Below are 24623 nucleotides of genomic sequence, written 5' to 3' on the forward strand. Positions count from 1 at the left end.
AGGCAGGCTGGAAACCAGGGAAAGCCCAGCCCTTCCTGTGGCACACTGCTGGGGCACACACCAGGGAAGAGCTGTACTGCTGCAGCCCCAAGAACTGGGGGTATATGTATAGCTCACACATACATGTGTGCAACAGAGCCTCTGAAATATTTTTTAATTCCTCAATTCAATAAGGATTTTTTTTATTTTTAAGAGCAGAACTGCTAATACCAGATCCCTGCTGAGAATCTGCACAGCATTTGAGAGCTGGGAACATTGCTATGAACAGCTAATGCTCTTCTGCCTAGCGGCACATTGAATGAAACCTGTTGCTTTGCCATTTATCTAATCAATCACCTCTCACAATAACCTCACAATCCTCACTGCAGTACTGCCCTGCACCATGCCTCTTGTTTGTCCCAGTTTAAGTAGTTCACAGAAGTGAAGGAGTCTTCACTGGTCTCTCTCACTTGCAGGAAGGGATCACACTTAAAGAAATCACTGTAAGACAGTTCACATTTTTCCACATTATTCCTTCAGAGCAGATGGCATTTAATTAACCAGTAAACAAGCTACAAGCTGCATCCCTCAGAGTCTGTGTAGGAGTCAGAGACCAGCAAGAGATGCACTGTATGAAATTTCCAGTGTCCTTCCTTCCCCCTTCTCTCCAATTTAGGGATCCTCTTCACACCTTTTTCTCCTTCCCTTTAATTAAGCTCACAATATGGTTTTAATTAAAGCATGCCTGGATGGTAGTACCTTCTCTGATTATCCAGAAGACATGGGGAGTCACTGTACACTCATGGTGACATGCCCATTTCCACCCATCCACAATTGTCTGTAGCTTTTAGCCACAAACAGGCTGTCCTCTGTAAGTTTCAGGAAAAGAGAAGAATTGGACCAGAGGCACCACAGATCCCATTCTCCTCGGCTGGCAAATGACTTTATGCCAAACTCTGAGGCAAGGGGCTTCTGCTTTACTGGCCCATCAGATCACACCTCCTGTCCAAAGCACCCTGAGCAGCTGAGCAAACTGTGCCCAGCTGCTGGGCACACAGGATTCATGAGCTGTCTGCACTAGAGCTGCCTGATGTTACACATCCTAATGTAATCCTGCCCCCTTGCACACCCTGATAAAACAGACTAGCAGAATTTCCCTTTCAATATCTACACTGGGCTAGAAGCACACAAGGCCAGTGTTGCCATGCCACTCACAGAACATGCATGTTAAGGCTCAACATGAAATTGAAAGGAAATAGATCTGGAGAGCTGACATTTAGGAGCAGATATTCTCCAGGCTACTGCATGACCCTCCCTTCCAAACTCATAGCAACTCTCCCAAACCCCTCCAGCTCCAAGAACTCCTAGTGAGGATGAAACACTGCGTTCATTGCCTGTTCCAGCACAGGTCTGCAATTTACTGCACCCTTCTGCTTTGGGACTTCAGACGATGGGCAAGTGGACACTGTAAAGCTTCAGACTTACCAGAGAGATTGACACCACCCTATCTATAGCCTCTGTATTCATGCCAGATCACACCAACTGTGGGCTAAGAGCACAGGGACTGCTGCACAGCTCAGATAACAAGCTGCAATTTGACTACACACCAGCCTCCTAGGCAGGCATGCACTGGGTATTACATTGCCACCTGTCCTGCAATGTGCCCCACCTGCCTTGCAGCTGCATTTCCAGGCTGAAAGGCTCTCATGGGCTTGCTGGCAGCCACCACTGACATTTACCTAATAAAGTTGAAGAGCCAAGGATGAGAAGGTAAACTTTTGTGGCTGTGAAATCCTCTTCCATCGTTAAGCAGTTTCAGCCTTTGTCCTTCGGAAACAATCCAGCCAAGACACTCTAGTTCACCACTGCATATATCCTTCAGAGGGAGATTTCTCCCAGCAGGCCCATATAATTTTACTGTTGACAAAACCCAGGCTGTAATAACAGCTTGTCATCAGCAGGTGAAGCCTTTCAAATGAATGTTATTCTGACCCTGCCAGCTCACACTGAAGCAAAATACTTCTCTCCCCCTCCCCAGCAAGCTCAAGAAAGCTGTAATTACAGCACGTGAGTAAGAGATCCACAAAGAAACATAACAGTGTTGATAAGCACAGCCATTCTCTTGCTTGGATTCCAGCCTAAAGCCTAGCAAACCTGACTCTTTCCTTTTCTGTAACACAAAGGCCTCTCACTCCATCAGGTTCTCAGAGGTCTACCAATATGGAGAATACCACATTTCTCCTCTTGTATTTCTTGCCTTATGTCAACCGCTGCATGTGCTGGGATGTATCATTCAGCTCATCCCTAACCTGGGGATGCCATTCCCCCTTCAGGGCTCACAGCTCATCACACTGTGTCTGGGTCCTGCATCTTCTATCAGGGTGACCCAGGGTTTATTTTAGAGTTACATATAATTTGCTCTTGTTACAGAGCAACAGAGCAGAACCACTGAGCAGGGAACAGGTGTTGAAGCCACTGTAAGGCCACCTGTACACTCCCTGTCTTTCTGCCCTGGAAAAGCAAAGCTGCCAAGGAGAGATCAGTCACTGCAGAGCAGCCACATGCCCAGCAGCTTTTTCAGGAAGTCACCTCAACTGGAGAGTCTTCAAGCCCAGTGACACTCATTCCTCTCCAGAAATACTTGATCCTCTCCAGCAACTGCAGCAGCACTATCAGAAACTCAAAAATGAAACTGCTCCTCAGAGAGAATCTAGGAGGTGAAGAAACCTGAAGCAGCTGAGCCCGTTAACAACTATAATTATCTGTGCACTAAACAAGGAACTCTCAGTGACAAAGCCCAAAGTACAGCATCGTGGACTGAGTGTGAATGAACATGTAAAAATAAAAGCTTGCTGTGAAATCATCTGATGCTAATATATCTTGAAGTTATCTTTAGAAGGTTAGTCTAATGTCTTTGTTAGCTGTTTAAAATAAATAAATAAGTGCTGAGACAGTAGTCTGGGAGCCTATTTAAAAAGCAATGATTATAAATATGTGACTAATCTGGGTTACGTATAGGCTTTCACAGTTGTCAGCTTCCTGGCATGGAGCACTACAGCTAGAATTCAGCTCTTCCACATCTAAGGTAGGGGAGTCTGAATTGCCAGTGGCTGTAAAAGGCCTGTGGATCTGGAAGCATCCATTTAGAGGTATTGCATCCATCCTTCCCCACACGGCTGAAGAACAGCTCTTAGCTATGACACACGTGGAAAGCAGCCTGGGTTTTTTCTAAGCTGATTCAAATCAAAGAATACAATTCAAGTGATGTTGTCATTTTGGAAAGACAAGTTGACTTTTCCCGTCTCTGTAAGCTCCACAGTGCAAGGACCCTGCACAGAGGGGCCATTAGGCAGCAGGAAACACAGCCATGCCAGGACATCAGCAGCAGCACCAGCAGCTTCTGGAGCCTCTCTGGTGACAAAGGCACCTGGTGCCGTTTTCCTGTATGTGCCAGTGAGCATGGAAGTTTTGTCCAGCAAAGTAACATCACCAGCCTCCCCCTCTGCTCCAGCAGGGATGGTGGCAGGAATACTCACGATTTATCTCTCCTGCAGGCCCGTCTCTGAGGGCTGCCTTGCCTCCGGCGAGGGGACAGCGACTTACCCCGGGGTCTCTCCTTCATCGGAGAATGGGCACTTGAGGGTTTCAGAATCTGTGAGAGATGGGGGAGGGAAGGAAGTGGCAATAAAGGCAATGATTCACTGCAAATAAAAACTTAAAATAAAGGGCCTCATACAGTAGCAGGGATGGCACACAAAGAGGCTTCAGTCCCTTGGGGCTTATTCAAACCCTGCCCAGGTTAAGAGAAACTCAAAGCTGTTGTCATGTGATAGCTGTTCAAGGGCCCCCTGCAAGAATTAGTTGGTGTCACCAGTTCAGTTCCCAGCTGAACACTGTCTCATTCATGGCTTTCTTCAGAGCTGGCAACAGCAAGAGATAAGAAAAATGGCTTTGAGCCTCAGCTGAAAGAAACTCAGGCAGCCAAATCACCCTCTCCAGCTTTTCTCTCAACAAACAGGGGTGACCATCTCTCAGGCTGGCAGCTGAACCCTGACAGTCAGGCTTTTCAGTAGGTCTCCAACCTGCCCCCATCCTCCAGGCCCTCCAACATCAGAGGGCCATCAGCATTACACTCACAGTCTGAACTGCTTTAAAGACCTGATCCTCCAAACTCAACCTCACAGTGCAAGCCCTCTGAATTCTGTAGTAACTCGAGGGAAAGGTCAGATGGGCCTTCAGCCTTCAAGGGTTCAGGGCTGTGGTCCTGGCCCTGAGGCACTCACCAGGACAGGACCCAGTGTCACAGCTCAGTGCACACAGAGAGCTGGTCCCTCTATCAAAAGCAAGTACAAAATTCAGTGAGAGTCATCCACCCATATAGACTTCTTCAACTCGAGCCTGCTTCAGCTGTTTGCTCTCTGGACAGTATTAAAAGCACATGAATAAAGAAGAAGGAAAAAACCCAAACTTAATTACATCAGTAATCAAGCCCATATGCTTAAGGTGATAGCATGGTACAAGGTGGCCCTCAAAACACCTTGGCAGGGCAGGAGAGATGGCAGCAGAACACGGGGGCTACGATACCACTGGCAAGGCTCACTCCAAGGTCAGGGCAAGGGGGCAGGTGCCTCAGCCAAAAAGTCACGTGGCTGCTACGTAGGAGCCGTCCTTTAGCAGGGAAGGGGACAAGAACCCAGAATAACTTGGACACGATATCACATACCTCTCCACAAGAGCCAGACCCATACTTAGCAACACACCTGCTCTGCTCTCGCTGCTGGCAGCCAGCTGGACAGGCATCAAATCTGCTTCCTCGCCCATGCCAGGCTCAGAGGCACGGTCAGGGACACCCCTCATCCCCAAGGGCAGCCAAACTCTCCAGGCTCCTGGCAGCCTGCCTTGTCTCCCCATTGTTTCCCAATGAACTCTTAGTCCAACCAGCCAGCAGGGAAGTCTGTCAGGGAGTCGCTTTACTCGCCTTTCCTACATAACCTACTCTGCAATTTAGCTGAGGGTAGTAGACATCAGCCCCGTGGCATGTCCTGCAAGGAGATACAACCACTGACACAGATGTCCCATGGCACCTCCTGCAGCTCAGGTGGAAAACACAGACCTCCCCCACCTGCAACCAGGCCACTCTTCCCAGCAGTTCCAGCCCCAGCCATGGTGAATCATGCTGATTCTTCCCAATCACCTTCTTCTGGAGTCATTGAGGAAAGCAAACTGGGCAACAGCTCCCTGACAGCCATGGACAAGTATAGGCTCAAGTTTCCCAGGCTAAAGGGGAGATCCTTCAACTAAACAGCTGTAAGGGCTTGAAAGCACACCAAATCCTGCAGAAGCAGCACCAAGAGAGATGCAAGCACCCCATCCAGCACACCTGATACCTCCATGATCTCAGCCTGACACACAGCAAGACCCATCTCTGCAGGATGGGACAAGGCACAACTGCCTCCTGAGCCCAACACCCAGGTGCACAGACCTACCTTCATCCTCATATCCCTGGCAAACTTCTCCAGCTCCTTTCTGACTTCTGTGCGCATCATTTTGGACACATTGAGGACCAGCTGTTTCCACTCGATGGGCTGGAAGCTGTGCGGCTCGTGCGGGACGTACAATCCGATTTTGACTTTTTTGACTGAATGCAAGTACTTTTTATAGGAGTCTTCGAATTCAAAGATGAGGTCGCTCAGAGTTCGGTAAGTGAGAGGTTTGTCCATCAGATCCGATCGCCTGCTCATGCCCAGCGAGCCGTAGCGGCCGTTGCAGTAAATCCCAAGCACCACGTGATGAAAATAGTTCCCTGAGAAGTGGGTTTTAAAGCTGATGGGGAATCGTTCCACGGAGGGCTGCCCATTTGTTAAGTAGCTGGGGTGCACTGCATCAAGGCAACAACGGTGCTGGGAAAGCAGCAGGTACAATTACACCTGGGAGACATCTTCATCAGGTTTGGGGTTTCTAACTGCCAGGGCAAAGAGCTTTCCTGTAAACACAAACTTATTCTCACCGTGAGAATTCATTCATCTCACATTCATCTCTGTGCCCAGATACAGCCAATGCTGCCAAAGCCTATTTCACTGCTTGGAAAATGAGATGCAATGGTTCCGAGGGGGAAGGGCATTACTCTTAATCACACTTAGGGGAAAGATAAAAACCACAACACTGTTCAGGTCAGCACACCCAAAGAGAGACCACCCTCCTTAGATCTGTGGAAGCTCCCCATTTGATACCTACATCAAACTCCCACGCTTTCAAAGGGAAACGTGTTTACCTCCCTTTCTTGAGGATTTGATACAACTTAGTTTACTGAGGCTCATTTTCTCATGTCTTCAAATAGTACCAAGAAATTTGGGCTTATTCCTCACCAAGGTGACAGTCTGCCTTTCCTTCTGTAAACTGGCCAACACTGCCACTCCTCATACAGTGTTTTAGCAGGTTATCCTTGTAACATGCTGCTGAGAGGAACCAAAGGAAAGGTCCAAGATGAATAATTAATGAGGTAAGCACAGAGGCATGGTCAGAAACAACGCTCTTAAAAAGTAAACCCTGGAATCACTGACTGGCCATTTCAAAGGCACCACGTGCAGAGGCCAGGACCAAGTTCTGTGCCAGTGTAGTGTGTGATCTCAGAGGGGAGCTACGTGCAGGTCACCTCCTTGGGAGGCTGCTGGCCCGTGCCAGGGAAAGGACAGGCTGAGAATCCCTCACACAAGCAGCTTTGCGTCAGCACCTACGTTGCACACAGCTCCCTGCTGCTAATCCTGGAATAGCTGAAACTCACCCTGGCTCCACGTGCTGGCACCTGGCCCCTGGGACAGCAGGTGCCCTTCCCCTCTGCAGCTGAGGCCCCCACCCACGCCTGGGGGATGGAGGAGGGATGACCAGAAAAGGCTGTAGCAAAGCGCTCCAGCCTGGGGTTACTCCAGCCAGAGGCACCTGCTGTAACCTTGGAGCCATCCCTTGAGTCAGCTGGTCATGCTGCCACTACAAAATACACCAGCCCAAAAGGCAACACTGCCAGGATAGTGCTGGGGCATCCTGACAGATGGAGGAGTGGGCTCAGTTCCCACTGAAGCTGCAGGAACCTGCTTTGTCCAGGATTCTGCTCTGGGTATCGCCGCATTCCCTCTTCTCCCTACCTCATGGCCAGAAAGGAGGTATTTAACAGCAGTGAAACAAGAGCCACCACACAGTTGAAATATCCTGGGATGTTATTGTGACCAGCCTTCCTCCCCTGCCTACATAGCACGGCTGCCTGACAGCTGCTGGGAAACAGAGTACAAAAAAAAACCTTTGTATCAAGACTGTAAACCACAATTTGGGCTCCATTCTGGTTCTGCCCAGCTTGACATGCTACCACCTCACCACCAGTGTGACTCCCTGGGATGCTGACCCCTGCCTGCACCCCCACATTACACCTCTTCATTCTATAGGGTTGTATGAAAAGCATCCAGAGGCTCTTATCTCTCTCTAAAACATTTTCTCAGGGGGATATTTCACCCAGTGTTTGTTGAATTTCACAAATTCAAACTTTTGGCTTTTGGGTAAATGCAGAAACAAACTAATAAGAGGTCCATGAACTGCCCAGAATCTGAAGTCAAGAGCAAGGAGTTTCACAAACAAACAAACAAACAAAAAACAGGCAAGAAAAACACATTGACACAGAACTTTCGGAACAGCCACAGGGAAGCTTTTCAGTTCCATATCAAACATGTTTAGCTGTATTCAGTGCTAGATGTCATCAGCTTTAGCAGCCTGGAGAAAGTGTATTAGAGGGTAAAGGAACAGACAACACTGCGGGCTCAGCTCATGGTGCATTTCACTGGCTGTATGACCATGAGTCTGGAAGACTGTGCACAGCAGAGCACAGACCTCCCTACCACACACATCTGTCACCCAGCCAAGGCCACGTGCACCCACCTCCTGCCCCACTGCCATCAAACACAGACACCCTGCAGCGTCAAAGCCCGCCCTGACATCACCTGCGAAGAACAGAAACAGCTCTATTGGCTTTAGATGGTCTCACTGGATCGCTGCTGCCTTAGGACTAGCTTCTCCAAGAAAAATAGCTCCACCTCATCATCAGTAGATGATTTATAATTAAAGATGATCAATACACTGCAAGGGCAGAATGGGGCCTAGCACCATTATGTCAACTGGAAAACTCAGCACACACTCACCCCATTTAAAAGGTCACCTTGCTTCGGGCCTTAAAAGGTGCATCCTGTGTACATCAAAGTCATGTTACAACAATTTTTGTCCTGCAGACTGATTCCTGCAAAAGCCCATTGTATTTATCATTCTGTGTAACTGAAAAAGCACTACCTTTTATTAACACCTATGAAGCTTTCAAACATCGCCACTATTTTTCCCCCTCATTATGAAAGGGTTTTCACTCTGCTCCCCAAGTGCCTTTCTGTTAAGTCCATACAAAGCTTTGGTGGCCACCTGCCACACATACACACTTCCACCACAAGGGCTCAGAGAAGTTGCAATTTAATCTCATTAAATACTTAGTAGGAGTAAAAGAATCTTTTGAGGGCAGAAATTACCCACCATCAAATAACCCAGCAACAACTGCTGTGGAAATTAACCTTTAGGTACAGGTTGCTTCTGCTGAGGGACTGGTTAATGAGAGTCCCCACCAGAGATGAAATACAGAGCAAATGGGCTGGAAAGGCACATCAGATCTTCTCCTCTGTCCATGCATCATTATTACAGCTTTCCTTTCTGCTCTGCCCAAGGAGAGCTGTATTGTGGCAAACAAAAGGCAAGCACACAGCAATGCTGCAGCTGTAATCACACTTCTGTGAGCTGGGACTGTAACTGCAGGATGGAGAGTCAGGGAGTGAATTACTTGTCACAATAGAGAAGCAGTGCAGAGCAGGAAAGGGCAAAAGCAGCTACAGCAAAGCTCAGTGGCCTCCTAATCCTGGGTCTTCTTGACAATCAAGATGATGGAGCCAGACTCTTCCCAGTGGTGCCAACCAACAGGGACAAGAGGCACCAGGCAGAAACTGAAGCACAAGAAGCTAACAGGTCAGGCACAAGAGAGTCCTAGCGAATTGACAACATCAGCCCAGAGGCCAGTCACTAGAGGTGTTCTGCAGGGCTCCATCCTCATCCCAGGTCTCTTCAACATCTTCATTATAACATGGACACAGAACTCAAAGGAAATCTGGGGACAGCACCAAACTAAGAGCTGTTGACTCCTTCAAGGGCAGAGAGGTGCTGCAGAGAGACCTCAACAAATTGGAGAGACAGGCAACCACCAACCACATGAAATTTAACAAGAGCAAGTGCTGGAATACATACCCAAAAAGGAGCAGTGCTTCATGTCTTAAGAGCCCAGCAAGGGTGTTTTTGCTGAAGTCTGCTCAAGATGAGCACAGAAAACTACAGGCTGTCTGGTTCTCTCCTCTCCTGCCACTCCCATGGGCTGGGCCCATGAACAAGTGCCACTGAGCAGCAGTGAGCTGGAGGGATGGCATCAGGCTGGGGAGCAAGGAAGCAGCTCTAGTTACATCAGCAATGCTGAAGCTGCTAGCACAAAGCAGCATGTGGAGCAGGAGGAAAATAAATCTCAAAACCATCAATAAGGCTTCAGTAAAACCAGAAGAGTTGGTTTTCCAAGTAACTGCTTAGAGGGCCCCCAACCACCAGCAATAAACACTTGGAGAGGTTTCCAGCTGGAGTCAGATAACATTTCCCATGGGCTTGGGATTGCTTACTGTGAGGCAGAGTGCTACTGAGCCCACATCTGGATGTTGTCTACACAGAGGGCCCAGAGTTCCTCCTGGCAGCTCCAGGGTCCATGTAGGAAAGGCTCAAGCAGCTGGTGCAGCTTCCCAAAGCAGGACTGCCAGGGCAACATCCCTTAGATTGAGAAACCTACTCTCCAGTGCCCAGCTACAGTGAGAGGTGGGACGATCTAAAGATTAGACCATGACAATGTAAGCAATTAAAAGCTCTCTCTCAGCTCTTCACAGCCACCACAGGAGCTGTAGACATTCAGCACCATCTTCCTTTCCCATATTTCAGTTAGCAAGTGGGTCAAGCTGTAGACAAGCAGGTAGGAGGCAAAGAGGAGCACTACACAGACATCAGTATCCTGCAATGGCTGCAAGAAACTTTCCCCTTACTGAAAACACTCACTTCCAGCCCAGGGATGTACCTGCTGGCCTGGAGGAGATGGATGGACCCAGGTCTCCACTGGTGATAAACATCATCCACGGATTGCATCCACAGTAGGAACAGTGCAGCAGCTACTGAATAATTTCTCACTCCTGAGACACTTTTGCTCTTCTCTTCTTGTTTAATGATATTATTGGCCAGGGGCTCTAATACCCTGCGCGGGTCCAAGCGTTACCTCGCGTGAACTGGGAGCAGGATACTGAAGGCAATGGGAGTGATTTATGTGATTTATGCTCAGTCAACGCAGACGCGCTCCGCAAGACTCCCTGAGGAGGGATGCAGTGTGCAGCTTCCCTCTCCCCCGCTGATATTTTGCTCTCCACGTTTTAATAAAGTGAATGCAGCACAGATAAAATTCCCATGGCACCTTCTGGTTTACTATTCCCTTTCATGAGCTCAAATCAATTGGATCTTTGCTCAGAAAGAGTGGGCTGAACGCACCATTACTCAGCTGATTTACAACTGAACTGAGAAATGCCCTGGGGAAGACAGCAGGAGGAATGCTTTTGGTTAGGCACTGACAAGCAGATCATGTAAGCAGAGAGATATGAAGCCAGTTCAGACAGCTACACAGAGAAAAAGAGCTGTGCAGACTGCTACAAAATAATACTGGAAGATCTACTTGAGCTTTCAGTCATCTCAGAGCAGCTGCTTCCTTGGTGCATGCAGACAGGGTAGCTCAGTACTGCCCTATAAAAACACTCCAAGATCAAGTGCATAGGCAATTATGCAAAACTTAATTCTGCACCAAGAGGGATTATAGAAGCATTTTATAAGAAGTCACACAGTAAAAGGCAATTGCACAAGCCAGCGAGCAGCTCAGTTAAAGTGACATCTCACTAAGCCGCTCTGCGCGAGCCGGCCTTTGAAGGAAGGCTCACACCGAGAGTCTGCGGGAGTGGGCTGTGCTTTTTCAGTGGCCAAGCAACACTCAAGGCCTGCCAGCACACAACTTACAGCAGTACCTTATTTCCAGATACATGGAATAGAACCAGAGGTTAACACACACAGGGCTGCTCAGCACAGGCCTGTGTGAAGGCACTGGCTGGAAACTCAAGAGAGGGTAAGCACATCTTCCCTGGAAAGTACCTGTCCTTGGAGCACTGCTGGCCTCGCCATGTCTGCAGAGGGCAATGCTGAAGCTCAAAATCTCATGGCTGCCAAAAAACAGCAAACTTCCCCACATGTCATGCCAAAGCTGACTCCCAAAACCCCTCATGCTACACATGCATCACAGCACCGAGAGGTTCCACATTGGCACAGGCTCCATACCAGCCACTTCCCAGACACACAAATTCAGGTGGCCCATCCATTCATCACTGCTAAACTCCTTGTGTACCCACACCTCAAGCAAAATACCTGGAGTTTATAGTGCATGAATCTTGTAAACCTAAATGCATCTGTTACTGGACCACCAGCCAGCAGACAGTCCCTGCTTTCAGACAGAGACTTCCAAGACTGGATGCAGAAGACCTAGAAAGATAAGCCTGTCCCATACACTCCACTGGCTAAACCTTCTCAATTAAAAAAGTTTGCCTTAAGTTTGGGTTTTTTTAATTAGTATCTAGAGACAGAAAAATTCATACACATCTTAACTCTGAAGAAACCTCAAATGACAACAAATAGTATAAAATATAGTTTTCAACTATTTTGCTTCCTTCATTTCTCAAAAAAAAAAAAAAAAAACAAACCCAGAACCACCAAACTGAACCCACAAGTCAGGTTTGAGGCAAGCAAAAAAAAAAAACCCAGCAACGACACTTTCAGGTTATCATGGTTATCCATAGGCCACTAATCACCCTTTGCTCCCATGATATGTGGAATAATCAGTTCACTGCTAGAAATACAGCACTGCAAGCCACATTGACACTGCAGAGGGGCATCAACCCCACCTGGGGATTATTTCCCCCTATTCCTTTCATCCTTAAATGGTTTGGGACACAACCATGACACAAGGGCAAGCGTAACAGATCCGCTGCCATCATATCAAGGGAAATCAGTTAATGCAAACTTTTTGGGCTTCAGGAAAGCTTTCAATACTGTTACTCCCAGTATTCTCCTGGACAAAATATCCAGTATACAGCTAGAGAAATACAGAACACAATGGGTGAGCAACAGGCTCACAGGTGAGACATGAAGGATTACAGCAAATGGGGTTACACCAGGCTGGCAACCACTCGCTAGTGGGCTTCCACAGAGCTCCATTTTAAGGCCGGTTCAACATCTTCACAAATTACTTGGATGCACGACTCAAAGGTATGCTTAGAAAGTTTGCAGATGAGACAACATTAGGAGGAGCTGCTGACTCCCTCAAGGGCAGAGAGGCCCTGCAGACAGACCTTGACAAATTGGAAAGCTGGGTGATCACCAACCTATGAAGTTTAACAAGGGAAGTGCCAGACTCTGCACCTGGGACAAGGCACACCCAGTTGTGTAAACAGACTGGGGAATGAGACTGGAGAGCAGCACCACAGAGAGGGAACACGAGTAAGCAGTGCCCTGGCAGCCAGTAGGGCCAACCATGTCCTGGAGGACATCAGGCCCAGCATTGTCAGCCGGGCAAGGGAGGGGAGTGTCCTGCTCTGCTCTGCACTGGGACGGCCTCACCTCAAGTGCTGGGGGCAGGTTTGGGTGCCACAATATAAAAAAGATATAAATCTATAGAGAGCATCCCAAAGAGGGCAATGAAGATGGTCCTTGAGGGGAAGCCATACAGAGTGTAGCTGAGGTCACCTGGCTTGTTCAGCTTGGAGGAGACTGAGGGGAGATCTCACTGCAGTTACAACTTCCTTGTGGGGGGAAGAGGAGAGGCAGGCACTGATCTCTGCTCTGTGGTGCCCAGTGACAGGACTTGAGGGAATGGCCTGAAGCTGTGTCAGGAAGGTTTAGGTTGGATATTAGGAAAGGGTTTTTCACCCAGAAGACAGTTGCGCTCTGAACAGGCTCCCCAGGGCAGTGGTCACAGCACCAGGCAGCCTGACAGAGTTCAAGAAGCATTTGGACAACACAGGGCTTGAACTTTGATGGTTCTTGTGGGTCCCTTCCAACTGAGGATAGTCTATGATTCTATGATTTTTCCTTCTGGAAGGACTTTGAAGGCAGTTTGAGTCTCTTGTTGACATCAAGCCCTCAGAACCCCAATCCTTCCAGCTCATGCAGAGCCTCTCAGCATTCCCAAGGGAATCCCTGTCAGCCAGAGCCACCTCTCAGACTCCAATCCGAGGCCTATCCCTGGCACATATTGCTCAGCCCATCCCCTTCCAACCCCCCAGCAGCCATGGATTGTCACAGGCACCACCTGCCAGGCTCTGCCAGCTCCCTCTCCCACGGGAGGGGGCAGCAGCAGCCAGCAAAATGCTGCAGAGACATCCCAGGGGACGGTTTGCTTCGAGGCTTATTTTTAGTTAGGATTTGTTTTAAGTGAAACTTGATCATTTCTGACAAGATGTGTCTGGCAACCTGTTCCTGCAGCCCTGCCTTGCCCTCCTCCAGCGTTTTAGGATGGTGCAGGTTGATTTATCAGTGACAGCACCAAAGGGCAGAGAAGGAAGTCAGTGTCTAAATGACTGAAGACTGAGTAGGAAGCAAGCATTATGTTAAGGGGAAGCTCAAATGTTCAACTGTAAACACACACGTTTCTGCACAAAGCACAGCTGTGGGTTCAGAGACAAAAGCTAACACGACTTGGGCACATAAACATCAGACAAACACAGAACAGAACCCACCTCCTCGGGTGTTACCAAGCACCAACAACAACCAACAGAGAAATGCTAACAAAGAAAACAAGGATTGTGTAGAAAGGTCTTATCTGGACACTTTGGGTCAGATCCTGACATTATGCAGATTAGCAGGGCAGGAAGCAAAGTCTGTGTGGCCAAATCACAACACTTGTGACCTGGCACACAGCATCCCAACTCCTACCTACAAGCTCAGGCACCTCAGCAACTTGGTGATGAATACCAGGGCAGCTCCCCAAGCTGCTGGCACTCACCTTTGGCTGCAACGCTCTCCAACACCATCTGTGAGGGGCAATGTATTCAACAGAGCTGCAGCAGAGCAAGTCACAGGCACATGAAAGGATACATCCCCAGGATAACTGCTTCAAGGCATTTGATAGGTAAAGACTCCCTGGTCATTTCTTTTGCTGTCTCCATTAACCTAGAACAGAAACAAAACAGTTTTCAGTCCTTCCAGCTAGAGCAATTAACAAGAATCAAAAGGTCCTCTCACACAACAAAAGCCAGGCACCTCCAGTTCTTATCTCAGCAAGAGCTGGGGAATTTGATTCTCCCCTTCAGTGACTTGTTGGAGTCTGGTTAACTTCTGGAGGATGACTGTGGGGGAAAAAAATGAAAGAGGAAAAAAAAAAGATATTGAAGGTGAATGGGAGAAATGCAGTCCTCTCTGCAGCTTACAGCAACTCCCTGAGCATCACCTCAGACTGTAACACAAAGCCCCGCTGAACTGTACGAGCTGGCAGTCATGGAAACCCTAGAGCAAGACTGAGTTTAGCTTATTTTCAAAATAACCCTGGCTCTCCTCTGGAAGAAAAACAAACAAACCAACCAGGAGAGAGAGGATGGTTACATGGCCCCCTAAAAGCTACAAATGCCTCCATAATCTCATAGCTACAGCTGCAGACCAGAATTTATTGCCTTTTTATCAAAACCTGCTTTGCAGAAAGCTCTACCAACTCAGACACTCCACATCCCTGCAAACTGAGTTTTTGACTTGCTGCTGCTCCACATCTCCTGTGGACAGGTAAAGTGGCAAAATCCACACAATTTCCTGCAGGAGTGCAGGAAACAACGCCTGCCCAGGATTTTGCAAGTTCCCAAAGTTTAGTTACAATCTAGACACTATCTCTGGAGTACAATTATTTGACAGGGACAACACTGTGACAAGCAACAAGCAGCCTCAGGTCAGCTGAGAAAGCTGTTGTGCCAGACTGACACTGCACTATTGGCCTAGTAGGTATCCCCTTCCACAAACAGATCCTGAAACCCTGGACAGTTTGGTAAAAAAAAAAAAAAAAAAAAAAAAAAAAAAGGAAGCAGCCTAAAAAAGGCCAGAAGAACCACATCCACTGCCACACCTAAAAACCACCCCCACAAAAAAGCACAGCTGAAAACTCAGCCAAAGGATAACTTTTATTTTTCAGTCTTCTCTATCCACATCCTTTCTCTGGGAAGAGCTTTGTAAACAGATCCCTACTCTAAGGAAAAACAAGATTAAATGACAAAAATATTTGTATTAGAGAAGATTATGAAAATATGCATCTGAAACCATCAGTCTGTTTCCCCCACTTTCTGATTCATCCACCTCATGCATTTTAAACCTGGTGTTGAATCCAAGTGACAACAGAGCTTCCACTGCTATTACAGCCTGTCACAGCCATTTCATGTCCCATTTATCCAAGTTAGAAATTATCTTTTCATTTATAAACAACCACCCCTTACACCCTGCCTGCAGTACAGAAGACTAATGAGAGTTTGCCTGCCTCCTCCACACTCACAATCAGGCACAGAATCCCAGAGAACTGCTGGAAGCACAGAGCAGCCCCGGGGAGGGCACACAATGGGGCTCCTTCATTGCCCACAGAGGCTCCCACTGGTCACCGCAGTGGCCACTGCAAAGCCCAGTCTCTGTCTCAGATTTGTTATGTGCAGATGAGGCATGGGAGGTATCCATAAACAAGATAATTCACTGGATTTCCCATCTTCTAACTACATGGGAGTTCCAAAAAAAATTTTTTAAAAAGCTGATAATGAATGTGCATCATGAGGAAAAATGTTGAATTGTAAAACCATTTACCTGCAAGCCATTTGGTGTGACACAAACCAAGCATGCCTGGTTAACACAGTCTGAGGGGCAGGGCCAGCATCACACAGCAACCTGCACCTGGATCCAGGAGCTGCAGTGGGACCTGGCAGCTCAGAGATACCAATGGAGCAGGACAGGGACAAGGGTCTGTGCGAGGGGAGCATCACCCAGGAGGCACCAGCAGCTGTCAGCAAAGCAGCATCCACCTGCACTTCTGGGGCAGGCTGTGCCCTCACACACACCCAGCCAGGAGTCCTGGGGAGTGCTCTGCAAACAGTTTGCTTTCTCTCTGCATTTACAGCATGGACCGCAGGGTTTATGTGTGTGACCCAGTTCAAGAGCCACTGAGCTTTTCTGCCACTTTTAACAAGCTTGAGTCAAAGCATGGCCCTAAACCCTGTGTTTGTATTGGAAGCAGAGCCCCTGGAGAATCCCCAAGCCACTGCTCCACCCAAGGTAGCACAAGCCAAATCTAAATCACTCCCCACAGATTATTTTTCAGTCTGCTTTCAACTGGCTTCCCAAAAGCCTGGGAACCCACCAGCTAATCTATCCTATACTTAACCTTGCATCTAAGAAGGTCTCCTAATGTTTAAACTAAATCCTTCCCTTTTTGCAAATCAAATCAGGAGCTATTTCTGCTCTCCACAGTGGGCATGGAGACCATTCATCATCTCTCCTCTTGCCACAGAATTTGGATATGCAAAAGACCCTCTCCTCTGTAAAAATGAGAAAGCAGACACCAATTTTTATTTCATTCCTCCCTCACTCCCCCTGAGGTTATGATTTCAGGATAACATTTCTTTCAATTTTGGAATCCCTTCAACCAACTCACTTCTCACAGTCCTTTGGCTAAGCCAACAGTATAAACAGACCAATTTCCTTCTGAATCCATCTTTCAGTGCATATTTGCAACCAAGCCAACATGCTGCTGGCTTTTCCCTGTTGGCCTGCAGTGAATGGGGTTCTGGTGGCTTTTTGCAGTTTTTTGTTGTTGGTGGTGTTTTTGGTGGGGCTTTTTGTGGGTTGGTTGGGAGGTTTTTTTGTTAGGGGTGGGGATTTTTTGGCTGGGCTTTTTTGGTGAATTTTATTTGGTTTCTTTTATTTTTTTTAAGCTCAGCTGCTTCTTTGCAAAACTAGCCTTTTGCTCTCCACAGCTAGCTACTCCCAAACTCTCCTACACATCTGCCCTCACTAAATTATCTCCCGTTTGTTCCAGCCCAAGAGATCACTCTGAATATCCCAGTCTCACTGTTCAAAGCCTTGTCACCTTGTCCAGCCTGGACTGCAAATCACCCATCAGCAAACAATTAGTCTTTCCCATACCATTAAGGAAAAACGAAGCTGGGACAGACACTGCACACCTCAGCTGACAATTTCTGCTAGGCAAGAGTGGTAAAGTGCCACTTTCTAAGGGCTGCTTTTCACCAAGTTGGGTCCTTCCATTAAATAGTTTTATTTAGACTCAAGGTCCCTGCCTTATCTGCAGAGATAAGATGTGGCCTTATCAAAAGCCACACTAAAACAAGGAGTTACCATATCCACGTCGTCTCCCTTGTTGACAAAAGCTCTTACACGCTGATAGAAGGAAATTCTCAGAAACTAAAAGTGCCCAATAATATTAATGCTGCCTTTCCCTTCCCTTGAACTGCAGATAAACTCGACGTTCCTAGACTTATCTTTTCTCTTATTCTTTTTAAAAGCTGCTATCTCTGACTTCCCCAGCACCCACCCTCCCCATGTTCTCTAACACAAATATTAAGGGTTGAAGGCTGCTTGTCAGTTTTCTAGGGGATCTATGGCAAATGAGAGAGCATTCAGCTCATTTGAGAACAGCTCATTACAGGTGCTCTTTGATTCATCCTTTCCCTCACTCCCAAATTCTTATCACACTAAGATGTTGATAGTGACCAGAAAGTCTGCAAGTAAACTTGTGAAAGGAGATTTAAGGGAGGTGGAAAAGAATTAAACAGCATCAAGCATTTCAATTCCCTGCCTTAGCAGGGTTTGCTTCTGGGATTTTCTTTAAATCTTGACAGTTGCCTGAAAAGAGTCCACATATACAGCTATTCTTTACAGTCTTATATCAGACAGCTGGGAATTAGCCCAGTCACCCCCTCCCCACACTCCAGTGAGCATTGGGGGCAGCCCATCTCTTCAGGAGAGACTGCTACAGTCAAAGACAAGCACCCTGCTGCTCCCCTCTTTGTGGCATTTACACCCCTCTCTGACGTCTGCCAGGCAGATCTCTATTCCAGACCACAGCGAACACTTCTGCTTCTAACAAATGTAGCCAAGAGGAACAGGCTGCTTGTTCCTCCCTCAAGACCTAGTCCTTGGCAGATAGTGATACTTCCTTGTTAATGTATTCCAATTTCTTTCAGTGTTTTCAGGAGCCAGCCAGGACTATCTCCCTTGCTTCCTGCAGTAACAGAGGCCCTGAAAAGAGTTGACTTTGCCACTTTAGGATGCTTTCTGTTTAAAATGGCAGTGTCTAAATACAGCTCATAGGAAACACTAATTCCTTTTGCTTCCAGATTTTTCACTTGGGCACCCAATTTCATATACAGGTTAGAAAAATCTTAAAACCATTCAGCATGCCCAAAACTGGAGGATCTCACCAGCTGGCACCGATCACACTGGAGTCCTTTCAGGGATGACCATGCTTAGTCATGGTCATCCCAGCTTAGATGCTCCCCTTTACCTTCACCAGAAAGACTCCTACAAGACAGAATAAATTTTTTATTAGTGAGATCCTCCAGCACATTTTTCCACAAAATTTTCCTTGCACAGACCCATGTATTTGCATGAGGTCTATAAAATCTCCCTCTCCCAAGTCTTTATAAGGCTCCTGGCAGTTTCATTCATGATAATGAAGCCAATAGAGAAGTGAAAGGCACCAGCAGGAGCAAAAGGAGATAAAACAGCAGAGCAGATAGATACAGATCTTGTGAATCACCTCAAAAACAGTGTTTCAACAGCAAAAGCATTTCCCCCACATGCTGAACACCACACCGTATCTGTAACATCCTCCTTTGTGTGAGAGAGAAGCAGATGTTCAAATGCCTTCTGCAGTCTATTGTCTGGAAATGCTGTGAGCCCATTTTTCTTTACAGCCCCATCAGTGTTCCTTAATAACATGGTGTGTGGAAATAGTATTATTTCCCATCTCCCCTTCCCTGTTATTTGGTGGCATCGCTGCCACGTGACAGCTCCTATCGTGCTCCTTTCCTGCAATTGATTGCACATTCTATCTCTGCTGCCACTGAATGTCTCTCCCTCCTCACAGAGCAGCTTCTGGGCTCCAATTCCTCAAAGACCACAGAACATATCCAAACATCAGCTTCTGCTTCACTAGTAGGTCCCCCTGTTCAGCTGGCACTTAACTGGAAGGAACAGTACAATACTGCACCTCCCCAGATCCTCTGTGGAGCACAAAGATTTGTTTCTCGTTGTGCCTCATGCGTGCATCCCAGAAAAGAAGCTTCCAGAGGGCTTATCTCTCCTTGTAAATCCACTAGTAACAGCTTGTTGACATTGAATTCACAGTTACAGATTTTACTAGATATCCAGACATACACTGAGTTCCTAAAGCTCTTACATGATCTAAGCCTGGAAGTTTTAAAAATAACTACTATGTCAGTCAAAAGTATCATTTCTATCAGATTGGTTGTACCAACAAAAGACTAATAAAGGTTTTGCCAGCATAATCCTGCATGGGAAAAGGAAAACCAGTTCTACTGGCGTCTGAAACATCCATATCACATGCATACACATATGGATCAGCAGAGCTGAACTTCACAGGGTGCCCTTTACCTCTTTAGTACAAAAAGTTACATCATGAAGCCTGTGAAGGGCACTGTCCCAGGATACCTATATTAGCAAAGCACTCCTACAGTGGATGTAGATACACCCATAAATTTGGATTTTATGCAAATACAGCCAACTCAGGAGAGGTGAGACCCAGGCACATTTTCAGACACAGTTTGCCAGTACAACAAGAACAGCACACCAAGTTTACAGGTTCACAGCTCTGCCACCCTGACTTGCACAGCTACACTAACAGAAATGTAGCTTTTCTAAAAGTGTTATCTGTAGTCTAGGCAAATCCACGTGGGGTCTAGCACTCTAAAAGTTAAGTTGATAATAAGAGTGACTTTTTCTTAAAGAGATTGTAAATACTGAGTTATAACAAGACTATATCCCTTAATGAGCTCCTATAGATAATTTATGCTCTTCTTCCTACACTCAGCCACGCATTTTTATTTTCTCATACATCACACTGATGCTGGCAGTAAATCTCTACAATATCTAGTCCTCCTTCCATAATAGAAAAACTCATTAATATGCCCCAGCTGCTTTAGGACACTTTGACATGAATTTATGAATATTCAATTTCCATCTAGTACTCAGCTTCTTTGTGTCCAGCCACTGCTGTCATGAAGAGAGGCTGCCAAAGATCTCATAATACTTTCACTAGCTTTGAGCCCTCACATAATGAAATCAGCAATATGTTTAGTGTCAATAAAGCTCTGGGAGCAGCCTCATTTTTCAAGAGCCAGAGGCAATTGGAGGCCTTCAGCATTTTGCCTGATCAACTTGCAAACGCTGTGCTGCAGCAAGTGAGGCCTTTCACACCACAGAAACTGCTCAGAGCAGCTCCTGCCACCTCAGCACAAGACACCTGTCATTGCCATGCTGGGAGCAGATTTCTTGTGAAGTAGAACACACCTCCCAGGAAAAAAAAACTTGGAGGTGCAGGTGATTTTTCAGCTTTGATGAAAACTGGACAGATGAAGGAAAGGGAAGCTTTCATGCACACCTCAATGCATTATTCACACAGATTCACCAAATCTGGGGTTGGAAGGGACCTCCAAAGACCATCTGCCCAACCCTCCTGGCTAAAGCAGTTTCATTTAGAGCAGGTTGCACAGGTAGGTTTTGAATATCTCCACAGAACGAGACTCCATAACCTCTATGGGCAGCCTGTTTAAGTGCTCTGTCAGCCTCAAAGTAAACCTTTTATTCCTCATATTTAGATGGAACTTCCAGCTTCTGCCCATTGCTCCTTGTCCTGTCAGTAGGGACCATGGAAAATAGTCTGGTCTCATCCTCCTGACTTGGCCAGGTAAATTTTAAAGATCTGAGATCTAAACCAGAAACTGTAAGTTTCATAAAAACTGGAATTTTGGTTTCATAAAAATGACAGGAACTTCAGACAGCCTTGCATCCGTTCTCCTTCTCCTTGGAGAAACTAAGATCAAGCAAGTGTTGAGCCCTACAGCAGAACAGCAGGATCCAGGCAGCAACACATGCTCCTGACAGCTCCACTCCTCCCAGCACTCCCATCTACCCAATCCAGGAGCAAAGCAGCACAGGCCTTAGGACTTTACACTGTTTGAGTCCAGCACACACCATGTTCAGGCAACTGTGCCTGGAAAGCTGGCAGCCCCTGAGGGGTTGGAACATTTCCAGGGGCACCATCCTTAACTCCACAGAACTCCTGACACCCCATTCCAAGAAGTTCCAAGCAGTAACAAGGAGAGGAGTCAGATACTTGCCCCCAAGCAAACACTAAGGCAGATAAACAGAGGAAAAGGCTCCACCTGGGAGATGATTCAAAGCCACAGGCACATCTCCAGCTGCAAGCATTGTATCTGCTCCCTTCTAGGAAAGAGCACCATCCTCGTAAGCCAGGCTTTTATCCAGCCCAGGAAGACAAAGACCTTTTAAGTGGTAAGTGCTGAGCATAATTCATTTTCACCCTTCACTTCCTTTGAAAAAAGTAATGGGACAAATTTAAAAATGAGTGAGCAGCTTGAAAATTGGTTTAAGCTTCTGTAAACCCATCTATCATTCAAGGCACAAGATTTGTTTTAAACTAGTTCTACCAGAGCAGTGAACGTTAGAAAAAGGAGGTGAGAAAGACTGCTGTCAGCAAGATGAAAACCTGAAGCACAAAGCTGAGATGGGAACTGGAATTTTAGAGTGAGGGACAATTGGTTTAATGACAGAGAGCTGGGAAGAGCTAGAGACAGACCAGTCTACGGTAGTAATTATATTCTGCTTATCTAAATTTCACCCTAAAATAAAAGTATAATGTCAACAACTTCCTGCTAATTTATTAGGTTCTGTTTAAGAGCTGTCCTAAGTATGATGCAGTTCTAACATGCAAGAGACCCCGGCTCTCTGCTGCCAGGCTCCCTAGGCACATGTTCATACTTGCACTGCACAACTCATCACCAACCAGCATAAGCCCACCACATGGATGGAACAGCAAGATGAGCAGCAAGGCAGAAGCACAGACATGACTTAAAGCAGTCCATTGTGAGCCTCCAGGGAAAACTACTGTGCCCAGGATGTCAAAACTCCTGCTGCATTTCACACAGCTAATCCCTTCCTACCACCTGCAAAGAGCCTTTCAGCACAACCAGAATATCAGGACTTACTCAGTTTTCAGAAAAGCAGCCCAGTCCTCCCAGTGTAACACCAATAAGCAGAGAATTTTCCCACCCCTGTGCACGCAGCTCTGGCCTGCAGCCAAGCAGCTCCCACGCAGCTGCTGAGCAAGAACAGCCCTTCCACTCGTTGGTTCTGATGGTCCTTTTGCCACTCACAGCAAGCTGGGACACTCCTCACAAAGGCAGCAACAGAGGCAGATTTGGCCCTGCCACAGGAGCTGTGACACAGTGGAAACAGCCCTCCCATGCCATGGTGCTGCAGTGCTTGAATGCCAGGTGATCAGGGACAAGGGCACTAGACCAATTCCAGTGACACTTACCCACTCAGAGGTCTGGTTTTTCTGATCTCGAAGAACTGTGTTCCTGTGTGATTGTATCTGTATTTTGTCTGTTAAAGGAAAGTAACTTGAACAGTCAAGCAATAAAATAACACTGCTGAAAATGTGAATTTCAGTTCTGAGTTCCTGTGGAAACACAAAACAGGCAGTAAAAACCATTGACTCTCAGATATGAAACACATGGCATGTGAAATAAAGCAAAACTTTTCACTTGTCTTTTTATACGACCTATTATCAGCACTAAGTGCAGAGTAACGTATTAAGGTTGGCCATCTAAAATGACACTCAAATTCAGCATTTGAAGGCTATAAATTCTCTTTTCCACTAGATTGCAAGTTTGAAAGAGTCTCACACATGGGCAAGAGAAAGCTTTCATAGCCTACCCAAACCAATCAACAGAATCCACGGTCTGAAAAAACTTTATTTCCTTTAGAAGTCTTTTAGCTCCATCAGCCTCATGGTTCACCTGTGACCTGTCAACCAAAACCATTGCAGGTGTACCATTCACACTTAGAAAATATAAACCATTCTCTAAAAAATATGATGCTCTTGAAATGAAAACAACCAGCTATGTGCAAGTCAAGGTCATTAGCTAACACTAACAGTAGAAAAGTTCATCACAAATGATGCCAGCAGACAATCAACCAAATCTCAGCACCACTTGCCTAGAAGCACAGGCTGCCAAACAGCAGCATCACCAGAGGCAGCCTATTCCTTACTCCCTGAGCATTTCTGTTCAAGCAGCAACACAATAACTCAGACCAGGAAAACAATCTGTTCAATGAAAACAAAAACAAAACAAAAAACACAATTAAGTTTTGTTAAAAAAAAAATCACACTGCCTTTATTTTTGATAGGTTACTTTTCCACTTGAATCTCCTTCCTAACCTAGTACCCAAATTACATTCCCATCAGAATGTTCATGCCAGTAAATCTGGTGATACAAAGGCAGATACCAGGGCACAAGCAGGTGACCCCATGGAAGCTAAGAGTTGCTTGCAAGGCATAAATAGCACAGCTGCTGGATGTATAACCATAGCCTAAATAAAAACTCCAGCTCTCACCAGGATGCTCTGAACTGACTTCAATTAGAGTTCAGAGTTCTCCACAAACAAGGCTTTACTTCCCTCCTGCCTTCAAAACTAATTCATGAGGCCCTTTCAGGGTGCTCTGCACAAAGCACACATCCTCTTTCAGCCCTCAAAAGAAGCCCAGACACTGCTCCCCAGCCCACTTTGAAGCTTTTCCGAACCCACATCCAAACCCTGTGCCTAAAGCCTGCTCCTGCCATGTAGCAGAATGCAGGATTTCAGAACTACTACGGGGTCAGGTGGAGGATAATGTAATTTTTGGAGCTCTGTCTGACATGGTATCCTCTCTGGCACAATCCCAGCAAGCATGAAGCCTCTTGTCCTGGCCAAGTGGCTGCCATAAAGAAGAGAAATGCACCATCCCCCTGCAGAGCAGGCAGGCCCCAGCCTCCCTCCCCACGGCAGCTGCTGCAGCTCCAGACCCGGCTGCTGCCTTGATCCCAACCACGACTCCCCACCAGGCTAACCACACCTGCTATTTCTGCATGGTCCTCCAGCTGCCTCCCATACCCTTTCTTAATCCTTACCAGCACTTTACACTCATTCCTCATCCCCCCAGTTTCCCCACACACACGTACACAAAAAGGCAGAGTTTAGGAAAAAAGGAAAACAGAAGAGCTGCATCTGGGTCAGCAGCCTTCTCTGAAATTATCCGTCAGCGATGGAAAGGCAGGAATTGGGCCTGGGGCAGCGACACACAGGCTAGACAGATGTGTAGATCCCTGATGAATCCCCCA

General features: G+C 46.8%; 1 protein-coding gene across 1 annotated transcript in view; it reads right to left on the reverse strand.

The window, feature by feature from the left end:
* VASH2 (vasohibin 2) overlaps positions 1-24623 on the reverse strand; it is a 34298-nt gene that overhangs the window by 3452 nt on the left and 6223 nt on the right. The window contains exons 3-6 of the mRNA XM_068185719.1: positions 22778-22834; positions 14257-14331; positions 5466-5847; positions 3516-3631 (exon numbers count right to left, since the gene is read on the reverse strand). Of these exons, the coding sequence (XP_068041820.1) occupies positions 3516-3631; positions 5466-5847; positions 14257-14331; positions 22778-22834 (630 nt within the window). The remainder of the gene's footprint in view (positions 1-3515; positions 3632-5465; positions 5848-14256; positions 14332-22777; positions 22835-24623) is intronic.

Source organism: Anomalospiza imberbis, chromosome 3 (assembly GCF_031753505.1).
Source record: "Anomalospiza imberbis isolate Cuckoo-Finch-1a 21T00152 chromosome 3, ASM3175350v1, whole genome shotgun sequence".
Taxonomy (NCBI): Eukaryota; Metazoa; Chordata; class Aves; order Passeriformes; family Viduidae; genus Anomalospiza; species Anomalospiza imberbis.